This window comes from Cavia porcellus, unplaced genomic scaffold (assembly GCF_034190915.1).
Source record: "Cavia porcellus strain 051 isolate PalLab524CR breed Dunkin Hartley unplaced genomic scaffold, mCavPor4.1 scaffold_15, whole genome shotgun sequence".
Taxonomy (NCBI): Eukaryota; Metazoa; Chordata; class Mammalia; order Rodentia; family Caviidae; genus Cavia; species Cavia porcellus.
In genome coordinates, this window is record NW_026947498.1 from 72,466,931 (window position 1) to 72,485,086 (window position 18,156).

Consider the following 18,156-nt stretch of genomic DNA (forward strand, 5'->3'; position numbering starts at 1 on the left):
CTTAAGCCGAATGGGGTAGCCTGGAGTGTAAGCTCTATTACAAAAGGAACTTGGTTCACTGCCAGACCGGGAGGGTTATGTTCTGCCCAAACCCCAGGGATTTCCAGCATCCAGTGGCATAATAGCTCATTGTTACTAAAACTTTAGGACTTTCTGATAATAAATGTCCTTTGCCCTCAGGATATAGGGCAAAGACCTTGGTGCCAAGGAATTTAGGTGAGTCATTGTCCATTTGCACTGCTGGGGTGGCTGATTCAAAACTGAGATGAACTTTCAGTTTATGGAAGAGGTCTTGACCCAACAGGGGATCTGGGCATTCTGGGGCCCAAAGGAATTCATGGGAAATGGTCTTTTGTCCTGGCCTAGCAAGCTGAGCTTGAAACTTTGGATAAACCCTTGCTGTTCCAGTGGCTCCCAATACCTTTAATTTTCTTCCCATAGGAATTCCTATAGGTTGGGTTAGGACCAAATGAGTGGCTCCAGAGTCCACTAAGAAGTCAATAGGTTGGCCCCTCACAGTCAAAGTTAGCTTGGGCGGGAAGGGGAAGGCATGAGAGCCCTGACTTTCCTAATCATGGGACAACAGAGTCTTTGCATCTTTCTCTAGTTTAATTTGAAGCTTAGGGCAACCCTTCACCAATGTCCCATTTCCTTACAATAAGCACCTTGATTTTTCCCTAGAGGTAGATGCGGCTTCATATCTGGCTTGGTAACTTTCTCAGTCAGAACCTCTAATACTTTTGTCAACTTCTGATCTTTCGAATCTTCACAGTTTATAGTTCTGAGCAATCTCTAATAACTGACTAAGAGGCATTCCTTCAAATCCCTCAAGCTTTTGCAATTTTCGCTTAATATCTGGGGCTGACTGGGTTACAAAGGCAATATTAAAAGCCTTTGCATTCTTGGGTGCTACCAGATCTATAGGTGTATAAATGCAATAGACCTTTTGTAATCTTTCCAGAAACCTCGAGGGAGACTCATTAGCCAAATGTCTTACCTCTGAAACCTTGGACAAATTGGTGCATTTTCTGGCGGCACCTTTAAGGGCTTCTAAAAACAACTGGCAATACCAATCGAGAGCCTTCTTGTCTTCAGTTGTATTAGCATTCCAATCAGGGTGGGACAAAGGGAAAACACAGTTTTGGTGCTCAGGATCAGAGGATGAGTTTCCATTTGGATTGCACACTGCTTTTCATCCCAGGGTGAAATGTGCTTTCTCTCTTCTGCTGTAAACAGAACCTGTAAAATTTGCTGGCAATCATCCCTGGTGGGGTGATAAGTGGAAAAGACTGATTCTAAAAGGGAAATAATACCTTGAGGGTCCTTTGAAAGGGGGTTGTGCTGTCTCCAATTATAAAGATCAGAAGTAGTGAATGGAACAGTAAATATTGGGGCAGAGGGATCTTCAGGGTTAGGAATCTCACATAAAGGAAGAGGGGCAGAGGGTGTGAAGGAATCAGGCGATTCTGAACACTGATAACTCCTGGTTTGGATGGGGCTGGGAGGGTGAGAAGGGGGCTCTGGGGATGAAGACTTTGGGGCTGAGGGTTGGTAGGACAGTGGTGGGAGCTCTTCCTCTTCAGTGGGGCGAGTCAGATGTGGCTCTGGTTTTGGTTTAACCTTTAGTGGCACCAGGAGTGGAGGACTTCCAAATTGACAGTCAGAAGCTTTAAAAAAAAACTTTTAAGCCAGGAAGGGGGGGGGCACAAATGAGGTCAATCCAAACTTGAATGTACAAGACTTGATCCAGGTGGGTCAGGGGACTGAAGACATATTGTTGGATGGCTTGAGCTGTGGACAAATCAAAACTACCCACCAGCTGCCAGTTAGGAACCCCAGTGGGCCATTCAAGTTCATATAAGATAGAGTCTTCCTGGATGTAAGGGTTCTCTGTATCCCCAGGGGCAACCCTTAAAATCTCCAAAATGATTAAGGACCAGGGTTAAAGGAGATAAAGACACTGATTATGGTACCTGGCCCATAGTTATTAATAACTGGTCAAAAATGAAAATACAAAACAATGCACCACAAAAGACAAAGAAAACACTGAACATGCACATGAAGGCTTTTCTGTCCACAGTCAGGTGACCTAAAGGGAAACAATATTTATTATAACCCTTGAGTCCAATGAGCCACATGAAGCCTGCAACAGAAACCAAGGACAAATTCAAATGGGCAGAAAGCCCCCAAAATTAGTAACAAAGACAAATTCAAATGGACAAAAAGCCCCCAAATTATAAGCAGGCAAAAAGCCCCTGGATGGCATCTCTCTCCAGTGCAGAAGGAGCACCGGGCTTGTCTGCTACAAATGTGCACACCCAAATGGGCAAAAAGCCCCAAATTAAACAGAATACTTACAAATATTAAGTTGATCAGTGAATAATTTAGGGAGGGGTCCTCAAGATATCCCGGACAAGCCCCCAAATGTTGTACCCCAAAAACAAGGCTCCAAGATGTTGTTCAAAAAATGGAGCAAGTCATCTTTTAAAAGAAGTGCTTTATTTTAGCTGGTACCCAGTGACACAGCCTGTGTTGGAGTCTGCAGAGCTGTGTAACCAAGTTAGGTTACAGGGATTTTAAAAAAGAAAAACTACAAAGAAGAGAAAAGGGAGGGAGCTTATACAAAGAGGGAATTACTCTCTACAAACTGTTTTACAACCAAGGGCCAGTTGATCCCAGGACTGAGTGTTTCACAATTAGTGGTCAGCAAATGTTTTACAACCAAGGGTCAGTTGGTTCCAGGACCAAATTGCTGTTCTGAAAGGGGGTAACTCACAAGAAACAAGAGTTGAAACACAGGTCAGGGTAATACGCTTACAGAACAGGATAGCGGTGCTTTAATTAGGTTACAACAAGTGTCATGCAGAGCTTTATAAAGATTTTAAACAAGGAAAACGTTGGGAGACAAGGAGAGAAAAATGAGATAGAAAATCTTAAGTGGAAAGAAAGAATTGATCTGAGCCAGAGTCAGGAATGGTATCTTCCAGATTGAGACAGGAAGAAAGGATGGTATGGCACAGGTAAGTTAGAAGTTTGGGTGCAGGAAGTTGATGTAAGTTTTATTTTACCCCACAGACTAGGAAATATAATCATGGACAAAAGAAGATGGGAAACAGTCAGTACAGAGAGAATGGATTTGAAATACCAGACAGAAGAAACTGCTGACTAGGGAAACCACAGGACTAACACACACCCTGGTGTCTCTCTCCATCACCTCTTAGAAGTCCAGGTTCAAAGAAACCCAAAGTAAATAGCTCTCATCTGACCTAGGCTTGAGATTTAGGATAAAGATGAGGGAGCACCTAACATGGTAGACCACAGACCTCAACCCAATTCTAGAGAAAAATGTGCAGCTGTGGACAAAGAGCAAGTAACTTGAAGATCATAGGAAGTTTCAGGCAGGGGGAAGCATCAAAAATGTAACAAATAAAAGGTTGTGGTCAGAAAGTAGGTTAAGGCTTATGATAAAGTAGATCATGAACCAAAGTCTTGGATGATTGCAGGAGAGCTCTTGGAGTTCGGTGGTCCTAGACACAAAAGGCAGGGAGGCACATGGCTAAGCTTCTGGGGTGTATGTGAAGGGGGTCACAGGGAGTTGAAGAAGCATGGGGGGCAAAAACGGAACCCAATGCACTTGGACAGGACAGAATAAATGTTCTTCCCTAAGGGTACAGCAAGAGAATGGCCTTGTAGGAGAGCCCAGTGTGAGTACAGGAAGATGCTAGAGATGTGGTGGGAGCTAATTTAGCAACTAAGATGTTATGGATGGGAGGGGCAGGGTCAGTGGTGAAGCTGACACCTCTCTGTGATTCCATTTATCCTTCTAAGACTATAAATTCTTCCTGGAAAAGAATGAAAAGATGGAACTCCCTTTTGGGTTCCTGGAAACTACCAACTTCCGGAGGTTCACTCCAGAGTCACTGGCGGAGATTGAGAAGCAAATTGCTGCCCTTAAGGCAGGGAAAAAAGTCAGAGATAAACACAGGGAGCAAAAGGACCAAAAAGAGAAACCTCGGCCCCAGCTGGACTTAAAGGCCTGCAACCAGCTGCCCAAATTCTATGGTGAGCTCCCAGCGGAACTGATCGGGGAGCCCCTGGAGGACCTAGACCCCTTCTACAAAGCACACCGGGTAAGCTTCTGAAAGGTCTACCCTCAGCTCTTGGAGAGGAAGTGCTATCCAATCCAGCCCAGGGAGTCCTGAACCCTGGGTGATGTGGCAGCCTGGTAAAGAGTCAGCTAATTGGAAATATATCCCAGTCACTGATTGATATCCTTTTTTAATCTTCATGAAATTTATGATAGAAACTAATTGGAGTTCAAGTCTGTAAAAAGCTAACAACTTCCTCAGAATTTATGGAAAACTGTGTCCTGATGAGCTCTGGCCAAGGCATTCCAGGGGTGTGGCCTCTTTACAGGAGAACAGAGACCCTGAGGTTGGGGAAGAGGGCGTGGAACATAAAATAGGACGATCTGAGTCAGTGGTATTAAAAGTATGATTGTGGAAACCCTGGAGTTTCCCGAAATCCTCTAGCAGGTTCATGAGGTTGCAATAACTTCATAATAATATTTTGATGTCATTCGCTCCTTCATTCAGGTTCTCTTGTGAACACACTGTAGTAGGCATAGAGGCTATGATGGGAATGACATCACTGTAACAGTTATTATGGGAAATGTGTACCATTATATTCTCCTATTTTAAAGTTCCTGAGTTTCTATTTTTAGTATATGATGATATATATGCACTCACAAATATATGTTTACATTCATTTGCATTGTGTTATATATATATGTATATGTGTATATGTATAGATCAATTTCTAACATATGTGTATACACATATATAAGTAAAAAGGACTAACGTACATAAGCAGAACTCTTGGAGTCCACAATAATTTGGGAGAGTGATGACTTCTTACATTGGAAAGTCTGAGAACCACTGGTTTAAACCAAAGCTGGTCAATTGCCTTTCCTATATTGCAACTCAAATGTTCTACATAGGAGAACAAAATGGTGAACGTGTATTTGGAAGTTACACTGGGCAGGAATCAAGCATTTCAGAAATGATTGTAAAGAAAATAAAAAGGCATTGGAGTACCTTTCCCTTCCTGGAGAGCATACACCCTTCTAAATGCTTCAAGGAAGGGAAGCCAGAGAGGGCTAACCCATACCCAGGGATGATCCTCTGGTCAGAAGTGGAATTAGATGCCAGCAGAAGCCCACCACTGTGCCTCCCTGGGGCGTGGTGCATTTTACCTGCCTCTGGGTGACTGCTGGTCTGGTAAGCACTCTCAGAGGCCTTTTCTTGGTGCACAATCAGCGAGACTAGGCTCTTGTTGAAAGGGTAAGGCGTGGCTTTTAGCCCCCAAGCCTCTCTAACTCTCTCCACCTCCATTTGGCTGTCAGTTTGTGTTTCCTAGAATGCTTCTTGCTCATGAGCCTGAGATGCTGCCACGCATGTTCAATAATTGGGGATCTGATTTCTTGTTCCTCACCATGCACTTCTGCTTTGTTTTATTTTAGACATTTATGGTGCTGAACAAAGGGAGGACCATTTCCCGGTTCAGCGCCACTCGGGCTCTCTGGCTATTCAGTCCCTTCAACCTCATCAGAAGAACAGCCATCAAAGTGTCTGTCCACTCGTATCCTTTGCACAACTGCTTCTTCCGCTTGCTACAATTAAGCCCTTCTGACTGTGTCCAGTTCCTTTTTTAAAGTTAACAATAGATATTTCCTCTGGTTGAATCCTGAAACAATGAGGTATTTACGCTGAAAACTTGTCCATAGCTTTTGTGTATAGAAAACACCATACAGCAGTCCTCAGGTTCACCACACACTCGCCTGGACACAGTTGTGGAAACATAACTTGAAAAGTGTCCACTTCTTAAGGAGAGATTTGCTGATGTCGCGGGCACATCCTCACTGTTGCTGGTGGTCTGCTTTCCTCACAGCATCACTGCCAGTAAAAGGAGCCCAGAACTTCTTCAGGTAGAGGAGATGGGCATGGATCATCACACTATCCTCGGCCATGCTTCAGAGTGGTTGCTTACTTTCTTAAGAGTCATAGGTACAGAAGCTTTTGAAGAAGAGAGCAGCATCCCATTTTACAGATTTGAAACTGACACTGAGAGCCATTTAGTAAATTGTGCAAGGTAGCACTGCTGATTAACAGCCTACACCCTTCTTTGAACTATGTCTGCAGGGAGGATGCAGGAAGTTAATGGAAATGGATTAGGGTCATTGTTCTCTCAGTGTGTCCTCTATACTTGAGCAATTGTTGTTTTTTAAAAAAATGTATACAATTACACTGAGGATACAAGAAAAAGAAAAATAGCAAATATCCAGAATCCTCTCCATGGATCCTGGTTGGTTACACCTAGATAAGTAAGCAACAGGTAATTAGAAAAAAATATCTGTAAAGAACGAGGTGACCAGTGAATGATCTGTTCATCTGGATGAGTAAATAATTGCTGGGTGCACTCATAGCTGGAGGTCATAGCTGTTGAGTGGTCTCTCTCTCACAAGTCTGCAGTTACACATTTAAATCTCATGAATTTGGTAGCTTCAGCCCCAAAGATATTCTTCAAAGTATGGAGCCCTTGAGGTTCTGTAATTAATATTTCACCCCAAATCATAATTCCAATCAAATTTTATATGAATGTTTCCATAAGTAATATGTGTAAGATATCATATAATTTTTAAATGTTTACAGAATTAGAGATAGAATTTTAATTTAATCCTTGGGTTAACATTTTCCCCTATGTGAACATATTTCTTGATTTCATTGTAATTTGGTGGAAAAAACTGTGATTTAATTAATAGAAATTTTCTGTTCAAAATAGGTTTGTTCCTCAGTAACCATAAAACAAAGCACAGGGTAGGCATGTACAAAAACTCAAATGGATTTAAATACGGCACTTCTGTTCAAGGGGAAACCAAAAAAGATGAGTGGCATCCTCTTTACAGAGGTCAAGCTTCTTGTCAGGCTTGCTTTTTCCTTCGGGTGTATTTTTAGGAGCCCAGCTAGTCCAGGGAAGTGTCCGGGTGGGAGAAATGTGTCCATGGGCTCTCCCTCCACCATTCCTTTCCACCTGGTTACTCCCTTCCACTCCCACCACTTGCCTTTCAAGGCCTTTCCTCCTGGAAATCGCTTTGCCTGCTCTCCTTCTCCTCCCCAGCTGTTTGCATCCTAACCTGCAGGAATTGCTTCCCATCGGTATTTCATGACTGTCTCCTCATACAGCTATTTCAGATGAGCTACAGTTTGACTAATTCCCATGAAAGCTTGTGCCCCTCCACTTATCTCTAACTTCCTACCTTTTCCTTGTCCTTGAGAAAAAAAGGATCTTTTTCTGGATGGAAATTCAGGCCACTTTGTGTAGTGAAATGCAAGCCTGGATAGAAGGGTTTTTTTGGAAAAGTGACCCTGATCCCATCCCTCTTGCACAGGGGTCTGTTAGACAGATCTGAGTTCCCTTCCTAGCACTGTGGTTAGCTGGTTGCATGATCTCAGGAAACATATTTAAGCTTTGTCAGCCTGCCTGCTCAGATCCAAAATGTAGACAATAACATGCATCTGTAAGTTAGTGACATTAGAAGTAACGTGGGCAGAGTTCTCCGCCCTGGCTAGGCACTCAGTAAACAGAAGCAGTTATATGACAGGACTGGAAGGCCGGTGCCAGCTGAGAGTTATGGACTTAGGCACTCAGCACTGGGGTGATCCTGGCTGGTGTCAGGGGCCGCAGCAACTCTCAGCTTTTCCTTATCATGTGGCTTTCAGGTGGTTCACTTTATTTATCACACTCACCATTGTGGCCAATTGTGTGTGCATGACTCGAAGTGATCTTCCAGAGAAAATTGAGTGAGTAGATTTGTTATTCATAGTGTGTCTTTTCTCTGTGTCTTTTTCTTCTCTTTCTTCCTTTGGTGGCCCTTTACTTTTATCTTGCCAAGTCTCATTTGAGTAATACTAAGTTCTATTGCTTATTTGACTTCATAATGATCAAGTTTCTTGTGCTGCGAATTTTGTTCATAAACACAAGTGATTTTCAACTTTAAGAAGGTGTAGATCATGCCTTTCAACCTTGGCTGCATACTGGAATCCCTGGGGAAAATTTTTAAAATACCAGTAGTGGACAGTCTCATTTCATTGGACCAGGACAGATGAGTCCACTCCACTCCCCACTCTCAGCACACACACACACACACACACACACACACACACTGAGTCACTCATCCGCTAGATGTGTAAGTGCATGAAGTCTTGGGAAGGCCTGCTCTAAAAGTAGTGCAGGAGAAGAGTAGAAACAGGACTAAGAATAAATTGTTCATAGAATAGTCAGTGAGTAAAGTTGTTTAAATTGTCCTGGCTCGTATGTTGCAAAATGACCTTGATATTCCCAAGATTATTGAATCTCCTTGAATTGGTAGATGAAAATCCTGTGGTTTTGAATGGGGGGGGGCTCCCCAAAAACACCTGTGCCACCGCACCCGGGACCACCCCCCACCCCGCTTGAGCCTGACATTCCTCCAGGTGTACTAACAGGATCTCTACAAAACTTCCTCTTCGTCCCCGTCTCCCTAACTATAACAGTAACACACGCCACAACAGGAAAACATTCCATTTCTATTAATAGATTAGGAGAAAAACCATGTAGACATCCTGTGGATGCTGAAACATTATTTGATAATCTTCACTTTCTATTTATGACTGAAAAATCACAGAAAATTGGAGCAAGTGGAATTGCCTTGCCCTCTTCACTCTGACAAGGGTATTCATTCTTCAAAAAGTAGCAGCCATCGCACTTTACTGTGAGCATGGAAATCTTTCCCTCTGAGACCAAAAAGAAAAGTAGAGGTGTTTTCATCAGCTGAACTTTACAAAGCAGGTCCCAACCAGTGTGGTGAGGCGAGGAGAGGAGACAAAAGGTGCAAGAACAAGAGAAGCTCCAATATTATTACGGGTAATAACATCACAGACATAAAATACCTAACATAATCTAAAGAAAACTACTAGAATCAGATAGCATGTGCTGTCACTGGGTACGCATTCATAAGCACAAGTCAATTGTATGTCTATGTACTAACAACAAATTCAAAGTAATTTTTAAACTATCATTTATAGTAGCATTTTAAAATAGCAAGTATCTAGGAAGAAGATTATCGAAGCATGAATAAGATTTTTCCAAGCAAAATCATGAAAAATATTAAGTAAAATCAGAGAAAAATTTAACAAGTGGGAAGATAATATTCTGTTCTTAGACTCAAAGTCTCAATATTATAAAAACTTTATCGAATGACCAACCAGTTTAATGTGATGCCAATCAAAATCCTGACAGACTTTTATTGCATTATATGACAAAGTGACTCTAACATTCATACAAAAATGCAAAGAATTAAAATCTACTCAAGGCACTGTGAGAAAGAAAGACAAGGTGAGAAACTTCATTCTACTGGGTGTCAAGCTGTGATGAGCAGCACGTCAGGGATGGGAGGTTAGTCGGACTAGAAGCAGACAGCCCCATGCACAGGCAGGCATTTACTCAGCTGGCACCAGAAGATGACAGGAAAGGGACAGATCAGTCAGTCATGCTGAAGAATTCCAAATCCCAGTGGAGTAATTACCCTGAACAAACGACTTTACACCACACGTGAGTCCATTTTAGGTAGACTGAACATGAATTTGTGAAATACAAATTCTGATGTTTTTAGCAAGAAAAAAAGGAGAATATCTTTATGGCCGTGGGCTAGGTAAAGTTTTATTACATTTGTCACAGATTTTAGTAAAGTTAAGAATTTCTGTTCATCAGAGGACAATCTGAGGCGCATGAGAAAGCAAACCTGCAGAGTAGAAAGTTATCTGCAGCAGTGCGTGTGTGAAACGTGTTTGTGTCCGGAGTACTGAATCCCTGTCAATTAGGAAAATGCCAGTGCAACCAATGGGAAAGGAAGTGAAACACTTAACAGATGCTGCACTGATGATCAACACACACACACACACACACACACACACACACACACACACACACACGTGTGTGTTCTTGCCGAGGAGTTAGGACACACTCATCATACATGGAAATTTGCAAAGTCTGGCAATACTTACTACGGGGAAGCTCATGGGGCAGCAGGAACTCATACTGCTGGTGAGCAGTACTTGAGTGTGAACAATCCCTTGGACAGCAGTGGACATTATTTAATAAAGCTAAAGACATGCATGTACTGTGTTCCCCTAGTCATATTTTGGTGCCTATAGTCAACCAAACTGTGCGGTGTGATCAAAATGTACAGTGAAATTGGGAATACCCAAAGTTATTACAGTAAAAGACGCATGTCATTAATATCCCTCAAAAATCCTCTTCCTCACTTCAAATACACTGATCCCATCATTCTGGTCACTTTCTGAAGCAGTTCTGGAAGAAAATGTATGATCAAAAATGCAATGAATACCTCTGCCAGCTGTGACCCAATGGGAAGGCAGGCTTGTAACTGCCGTGCGTGCTTGTTCACTTTATTACTTGAATATAGAACCCTGCAACTTCTGGGTCTTCCCTAAATTCAAGATGATTGTGAAAGGTAAATATTTTGAATCAATTCAGGACCCTGAGGCAGCCATGACAGCACCCCTAAAAGCAAGTAAGAAGGCTCTTAGAGCTGCCTCCAAAGAATGATGGGAGAAGTGTGTTGGAACCTGGAGGGAGCACTCTGAGGGGGAGGAGAATTAATGTTAAGATGTCTTTTACTGTGATATTAAATTTTTAAATTTAAACATTCCTCATATTTTTAGATCACATCTTGTATATACTGGTGCGCTCCAAAACAGAGCTACAAAGCAACGTATGAGCATTGCCCATAAGAACTAACAAATGGAAACAACTCAAATGTTCATAAACGTCCAAATATTAAATATTTGCTATATTCTGAGAATGAGATAAAGCACAGCAATGAAAATGAATAAACTATACATTCCTTCAGGAATAAGAGTCTTTAAAAAACCATAAAATTGAGCCAAAAAAAAACGCAAAAAAAAGCCAGACGCAAAAGACTATATGAGTATGATATCACTTATATGAATTCAAAAGTAAACAATATTATTTCATTTAGGGATTGTCAGTTTGTTTTCTGTTTTTATTTTTTAAAAATACCTGAGACACATTATTGTGTGCATTTGGTTCCGGAGGCTGGCAAATCTAAGCAGAGCGCTGGCATCTGCTTGGCACCTGGAGAGGCTCCTCTTGTTCCATCACCTGGCAGCACGTGATGCGCATGTGAGCTCAGGCATCCATGCTTTTTCTCACCCAGCCCTCAGGTCCCACCCTATGGCCTCAACTAATCAAATTGCTTCCCAGGGCTCCGCCTCTAAATAGCATTAATATATGAATTTGGGGAGTAAGTCTCCAAAACATCGACTTTGGGGAACACATTCAACTGCAACACAGTTCGGAGGCAAACATATCAACAAAACGAAATGATGAAAACAACAAATACCAGAAGAACACGCAGGATGGAGTAGACTGTAATTTGGAAGGAGCTGAAACGTGCTTACAATGTCCATTTTGTGACTTAGTAGTTGCCACGCACACTGTTAAGGACTGAATTGTGCCCCCTGCCCCACAAATTCATATGTTGGAGCTGTAACCTCCCACGTTACTGTGATGAAACCCCATGGTCAGTAAGTGATGGAGTTCCAAAGATGTCACCAAGGAGGGGCCTTTGTCCTAGAACTGGTGCTCGTAAGAAGCAAATCAGAGTTCTCTTTCTGCTGTGCGAGGACACGTGAGAACATGGCCAGCTTTAAGTCAGGAAGGGGAACTCCGCCAGCCGCCAACCACGCTGCCATGCTGGCCTCAGATTCCAGCCTCCAGAACTATGAGAAAACAATTTTCTGTTGTTCAAGCCACCCGTCTATGTTATTTTGTTACAGGAGTCAAAGATGACTGTTACCCAAGCATTCACTTTAAAACAATTGAATCATGTTTCATGTGCATTTTTTTCATGCCTACTGCATATCTTAATAAAACTAGAAAATTATAAAATCTTTTTCATGTGACTGAATGATTTCTATCCTTCTTCCAAACTTGTAAAGCAAAATCTCTGTTATGATTTGTGTCTAGATGTCCCCTCAAGCCTCATGCAGTCACAGGTGGGGCTTTTTCAGAGGTGGCTGGATCTAAAGTGCACAACTGGAGCATGGTGCAATGGTAGGATTAGGGTGCTGGGATTAAAGGTGGGTGACTCCTGGGTCAGTCCACTGAGTGGGTTGGCACTGCCCTAATCCCAGTAGCCTGAATACAATAGAAGGAACAGAAAGAGGCATGTCTCGTCCCTTGCTCGTTTTTGCTGCCTTCTTGCCATGAACTCTTTCTCCTCTGTGATGCCCTTTACAGAGCTCCTCTGCCTTGGAGCCAGTGGATTTCGGACTGAAACCTCTACAAACTCTGAGCTAAATAATGCTTTTCCCCTTTAACTTTGGGTGTTGGGTATTTTGTCTCAGCAACAGGAAAGGTAACTAAGACATCCTCTTTTCTCAAAATGAGTTATTTGGGAGTTATCCAGCAATTCTAGTAAAAGTGGGAAGATAGCATACATATGTTTCACCCCACTCTTTCAAAATGCCAATAAAATGACAGCATGGGAATAGGCGTCGTATAAATATAAAAGAACAAAGGGAGGGGAAGGGAAAACAATAGGGACAGAGATGTCAAAACAATCCTGGCAGACCACGGTGGGTGGGAGACTGGCAAAGCACTTGGCAAGTCAGGCCTGGTGATGCCACAATGCCTGCAGAGGGGGATAAAAATGAGGCCTGAGACACCTACTCCCTTTGAGCTCCAGAGGCCCTGGGAAGGTTGACAAGTGACAAAAAGAAAAGCGTGGTGAGCAGAAAAAGAAAGAATGTGGGAGCAGAGAGTGTGTTCATGCGTTGCTGCTTCTACAATAGCAAAAAGTTTTAAAAGTATTTTTAGAGTCAATCAATTAAGGAAGAAAAAAAATACTCATATTGAAGAGTACAAAAATAAGCCCAAGAAAGTTATTGTTAAATACAGTCAAGTGACAGACAAGACCTGGAGGAAATAAACATTACCAAAGGAAATCAGATCTATTGTTTAAGAAACCAGCACACCAGTAGGAAACCAAAAGGCAGGTTCAGGGAAGATGAGGAGGGGAACCAGGAAGCAAGGGACAGAGTGGTCGGGGAGAAATTGGTCACAATACATTGTAGATGTGGACCAGCTGCCCAGGATAGGTGACCCAGTGATGCACTGCATGCAGTAACTGAAAAGAAATAGCACACTCAGGGCAATGTGTTACAAAGCTTTAATTATAATTATACATTATAGCAATATGTTTATACCTATAAAACTAACTGCTAGAGAAACATTACTTTCTCCTAAATGTCAGAGTAATTGTAAACAAAAAGAAAGTATATAAAGTGTCATATCCAGTAGTGAAATATTTTAGGTTATTGTTATGGTTTGTGTTTGAATGCTACCCCCACCAAACCTCAAGCAATCATGGAGGCAGCTGAACCTAGAGTTTGTGATTGGTTCGTTGTCTAGTGCTGGGGTTGGCCGTGTGAGTGCTGTACCCGCCCAGGGGCACAGAGCCCGCGTACAATATAGGGGAGGGGAGGAGGTGTGCTCTCCCCTTCCCTTTTGCCCTTTGGCTCTTGTCACTTGCTGGCCACCATGAAAGACTTTCCCTCAGCCACACTACCTTGGAGCCAGCTGAATTCTCTAAAAACTGCAAGCTAAATAAACCTTTCCTTGCTTCATTTGGGGAGTCCAGTATTTTGTCCCAGCAGCAAGAGAAAAGTAAAAGTAACCAAAACAGTTATAAAATATATAACAAAATAATATAAGCAAATCTTTTGCATCAATAAATATGAATGGATTTGACATACATTAAGAATTGGCATTATTTTACAAAAGAATTCCAAAAATAGAAAATCCTCAAGCTGATACAGAAAGAATAAAATTTTAAAGTGGGCAAATATATAAGCAAACAGGAAATAAGCAGGAGACATGATTTTAATATCAGAGAAAGTAGAATTTAGGCCAAAAAAGCATTAAACAGAACATAAATGGCACTTTGAAAATTCCATATAATCCATAACAGTAATTCATGTCTTTGCAACAAATAATATGTCGACAATATTTATAAAGCAAAAATTATAAGAATCTAAGAGCAAATATGCAAAAACTTTTTAGGAACAGGAATATTTAGTTAATTTCTTTTAGTCTATAGCAGATTGACAATAAGAATGTAATATATGTAGAGATCTGACTTAGTTGATAATACAGTATATTGATTATATATTATTTGTTTTTTTAATTTTATTTAAGGAGAAAAAGAAAAAAGCAGAAAAAGGGTACAAGTTATACAGAATTTCAGAAAAAAATAAAAGTAGGAAGTCACTAGTTAATAAATTACATATTGTCATCTTAGAAATATTTGTTCAAGTTACAAAATTAAAGCATATAAAGTGGACACTCAAATATTGACACTGCAAACAGTTCTGTTCAATGATCCAACAAAACTCAGTAATATGGTTATCTATCTTATACACTTAAATATACATGCAGTTATACCATTTAGAGTACTTTCTTTTCCTCTCTTTTGTACAATGACAATTACACATTTTGGGTTTTATTATTTCCACAGTTCTTATTACTTTTTTTTGAAGAGAGTAAAACCAAATGTGACATAACAGAATAGAGTCAGTCACATCAAAAGGATGGACTTAATATATAATGTAAAAACATAATACAAGGTAATCAACAATGGTTACCATAATGCCTCTTGCTATCTTAAAAAGAATTGCCTATATCATCAGTTATAATAAAATTGAACAAAACAGTAAAGAACAAAACCAATAAAACCAAAACATTGGAGACATTACAGGTCTTCAAAAGAAGATAATAGTCAACCAGAATGGGCGTCAGAGTGAATCTTATTGTCTTCACAGTTGTTGCCTATACTCTTGAACTTGGTACTATCAAGCAAAACAGAATAGAGGAAAATCAGTCCAAACAAGATGGTGAGAGCAATGCAGGATTTCAAATCAAGTTAATAGGAAATCAAAGTGGGTTACTATAATATATCCTGCTATTTTAAATTTATTTTTCCCTTAATTAAAAGGATAAAAATGTAAAAGTAAATAATAAAGTGGAGATTGAGATAAAAGGGGGCATAACAACAAAACAATGCAGGTCAAAACATAACCATTTAAGCAAAATAGTGTTTAACCACAAGATAATCCCAACATAAAAGTAGTTACCATAGTGTCTCTTTCCTTGAAATCTTTGAGTATAACTTTGTATACTGTAGCATCAAACATATCAAAGCAATGTAAAACGGTTCAAGAGAATGTCAGTATTACAGGGTATTTAGAATCAACTGACAGAAAATGAACAATGGCTTCTGCATAATTTCCTTGTCTATAGAAGTTTTTGTTTATATTATCACATATAATAAAATCCAGTAAGATAGAACATGTTAAGACCTATGGAGACAGAAGAACAAAAGCTTGATGGGGCTTCAAAACAAGATGATGTTAAATCAGCACTAGCTATTATGATGTCTTGTTTTCTCCAAAATAGCTGTTCCTACCATCCAACCTTCTCTGCCTCATTTCTGTTGAGCTCTTTTTCTGTCATTAGTTGTCAGTGTGTCTTCTTCATTTCGCTTTCTGCTCCATTCATTGTGGCCTCTCTGCCACTATTTCTGGAATCTTGGTATTTTTCTTTCTTAGAATATCCTACAGTATTCTCTGTAGAGTTGAATTGGTGGTTGCATATTCTCCTAGTTCCTCTTTATCCTGGAAGCACCTTGTTTTTCCATCAATTTCTAGGGACAGTTGTGCAGGATATATCAGTCTTGGCTGGAGGTTATTATCTTTCAAAGCTTGAATTATTTTCCCCCCACGCTCTTCATGATTTGATGGTTTGTGCCGAGAAGTCTGCTGTAATTCTGATGGGTGTTCCCTTGTAAGTGATCTGTTTCTTGCCTCTGACGGCTTTTAATATTTTGTTCTTATATTGGATTTCTGGAATTTTGATTATTATATGCCTGGGTGTAGCTCTGTTTGGGTTGTAGGTGGCTGGGGTTCTGTATGCCTCATACATCTGAGTATCTTTACCTTTTGCTAAATTAAGGAAATTCTCCTGGATTATTTCTGTGAATAGCCTTTGTAGTTCATTTGTTTGTGTCCCTACCTCTTCTTTTATGTTCTTAATTCTTAAGTTATAGATCCTCTTATCATCTTCTAGCCTTTGTATTATTGCTGTTTGTTTCTTTGTTATTTTTAAGAAGTTTTTCATTTCATTCTCCCACATTACAAATCTGTCCTCCAGTTCAAATAATCTATCCTTAGTTTCTTTCAAGCTGTTATGCCAGCTTTCAATAGAGCTTTTAGTTTCCTGGTAATCTCTTTGAACCTGCTTCATGTATTCTATGTTTTCTCTATTTTCTCCATCAAACAATTCTCCCCTTTTTTTCTGTTCTTCCATTCCACCATCTGTTTTTTCTTGGGCAGTGCTTAGCATTTCTCTAACTATTCTACTTCTATCTTGTTTTATTTCATTAAATACTTCACTTTTGAAGTCATCTACGAGGCTCCGGAGATATTGCTTTATGTCTATTGGTGCCGTGCCTGATATTGCATGTTTTGTGTCCTTATTCTCGTTTGTATTTACCTTTCCTGGAGCAGTGTTCTCAGCATTGGGGGCCGAGGACCCTTTCTTGTTGCTCCCTGATTATATATTGTAAATTACATTGCCTGAAGAGAGAGAATACATCCCTTTTTCAAGAGACCATACAAACTGGAGACATGCTGAAGGACAGCTATAATCCCAGCACTTGGGAGACTGAGGCAGGAGGATTGCCTGGAGTTCAAAGACAGCCTGGGCTGCATAGTGAGTTCATGGCCAGCCTGAACCATAATGAGAACCTAATTTTTAAAAAAAAGAAATTGATAAATATATTAAGCCACATAGCAGCCTCAAAAAGTTCTCAAAACAGCAAAGAATAAAGAAAATATCCTCTGATCACACTGCAGTAAAATTAGAAAATAACCTGAACAACTGTTTCTAAGATGACAATATGTAATTTATCAACTAGTGATTTCTTAGCATTATCTTTTAAAATTCTGTATTAGTTCTACTCTTTTTTTCTGTTTTGCTTTTTTTTAAATAAAAAAAATTTTCAAGGCCTTTATACTGAAAAATGACAAACACTATTGAGAGAATGTTAAAGAAATATCTTGTTAAATAAAGTTGAGGATAGCTGGTTAGTGGATTAGATGTTTTGCTATTATTAAAATGTTACTATTGCCCAAATTATAGACTGAGTGAAATCATAGTATCCTACAGGGGTTGTTTTGTAGACACTGGTGAATAGAATTCCCTTGCATGGATGAAGCAGAATTTACTTACCTACTATCCTACTGATAGAAATTCACACTGACCCTAATGAACATCATCCTGCTACTCTGCCATCAGCATGAATTCTGCAGCAAGCAGCCCTAAGCACGAATTTGTGCCCACGAGGTGAACAAATGTGAGAGACCAATTCCCAGAAGGGGAACAGCCAAGAATACGGGATATGCAATTTTAATTTTTGACATAGTGCCAAGTTGTCTTCCAAAGTCGTATCAATTTCTCTTCTCAATAATTACTGAATCCATTATCAGAATTTGTATTAGTAGAATTGTGGACATAATTTCCTTTATAAACACACTTTGAAAAAATATGAACCATGCACATCTTCTTGTCTGGGCCCAGTCCTGGAAATGCATGGGCTAAAATCGGATTGTGCTGAGCATTCTTGGTCTTGTGGAAATTATCAAACTAGATTTTATTTCTGAAATGCAGACACATAAACCATTAGTTGTTTACTATATTTCTGGAAGTCCAAAAGAAGAAAATTAATATCCTCAGGATGAACTGGAGCCCAAAAGATCATGCTGTGTGTAAATTAGGAAATTAAATCGTAGCCAGTGAGTAATCAGAGGCTAATCTGATTGCCACACTCTTGATATAGCTGCACACAGGTGGTTCCTTTCCTTTATCGTCCTCCCTTCTATCATCCTACCTGAAGACTGATAAGCGAAGCTCCCTCCCTGCCTACCTGCCTATCTGGCTGCTTGTGGGACTCTACAG

General features: G+C 40.3%; 1 protein-coding gene across 4 annotated transcripts in view; it reads left to right on the forward strand.

Moving 5' to 3' along the window:
- Positions 1-3,860: 3,860 nt before the first annotated feature.
- Scn10a (sodium voltage-gated channel alpha subunit 10) overlaps positions 3,861-18,156 on the forward strand; it is an 81,473-nt gene continuing 67,177 nt past the window's right edge. For all 4 annotated transcript variants that reach the window (XM_013146277.3, XM_013146278.3, XM_013146279.3 and 1 more), the window contains exons 1-3: positions 3,861-4,130; positions 5,522-5,640; positions 7,779-7,859. In XM_013146277.3, the coding sequence (XP_013001731.1) occupies positions 3,861-4,130; positions 5,522-5,640; positions 7,779-7,859 (470 nt within the window). The remainder of the gene's footprint in view (positions 4,131-5,521; positions 5,641-7,778; positions 7,860-18,156) is intronic.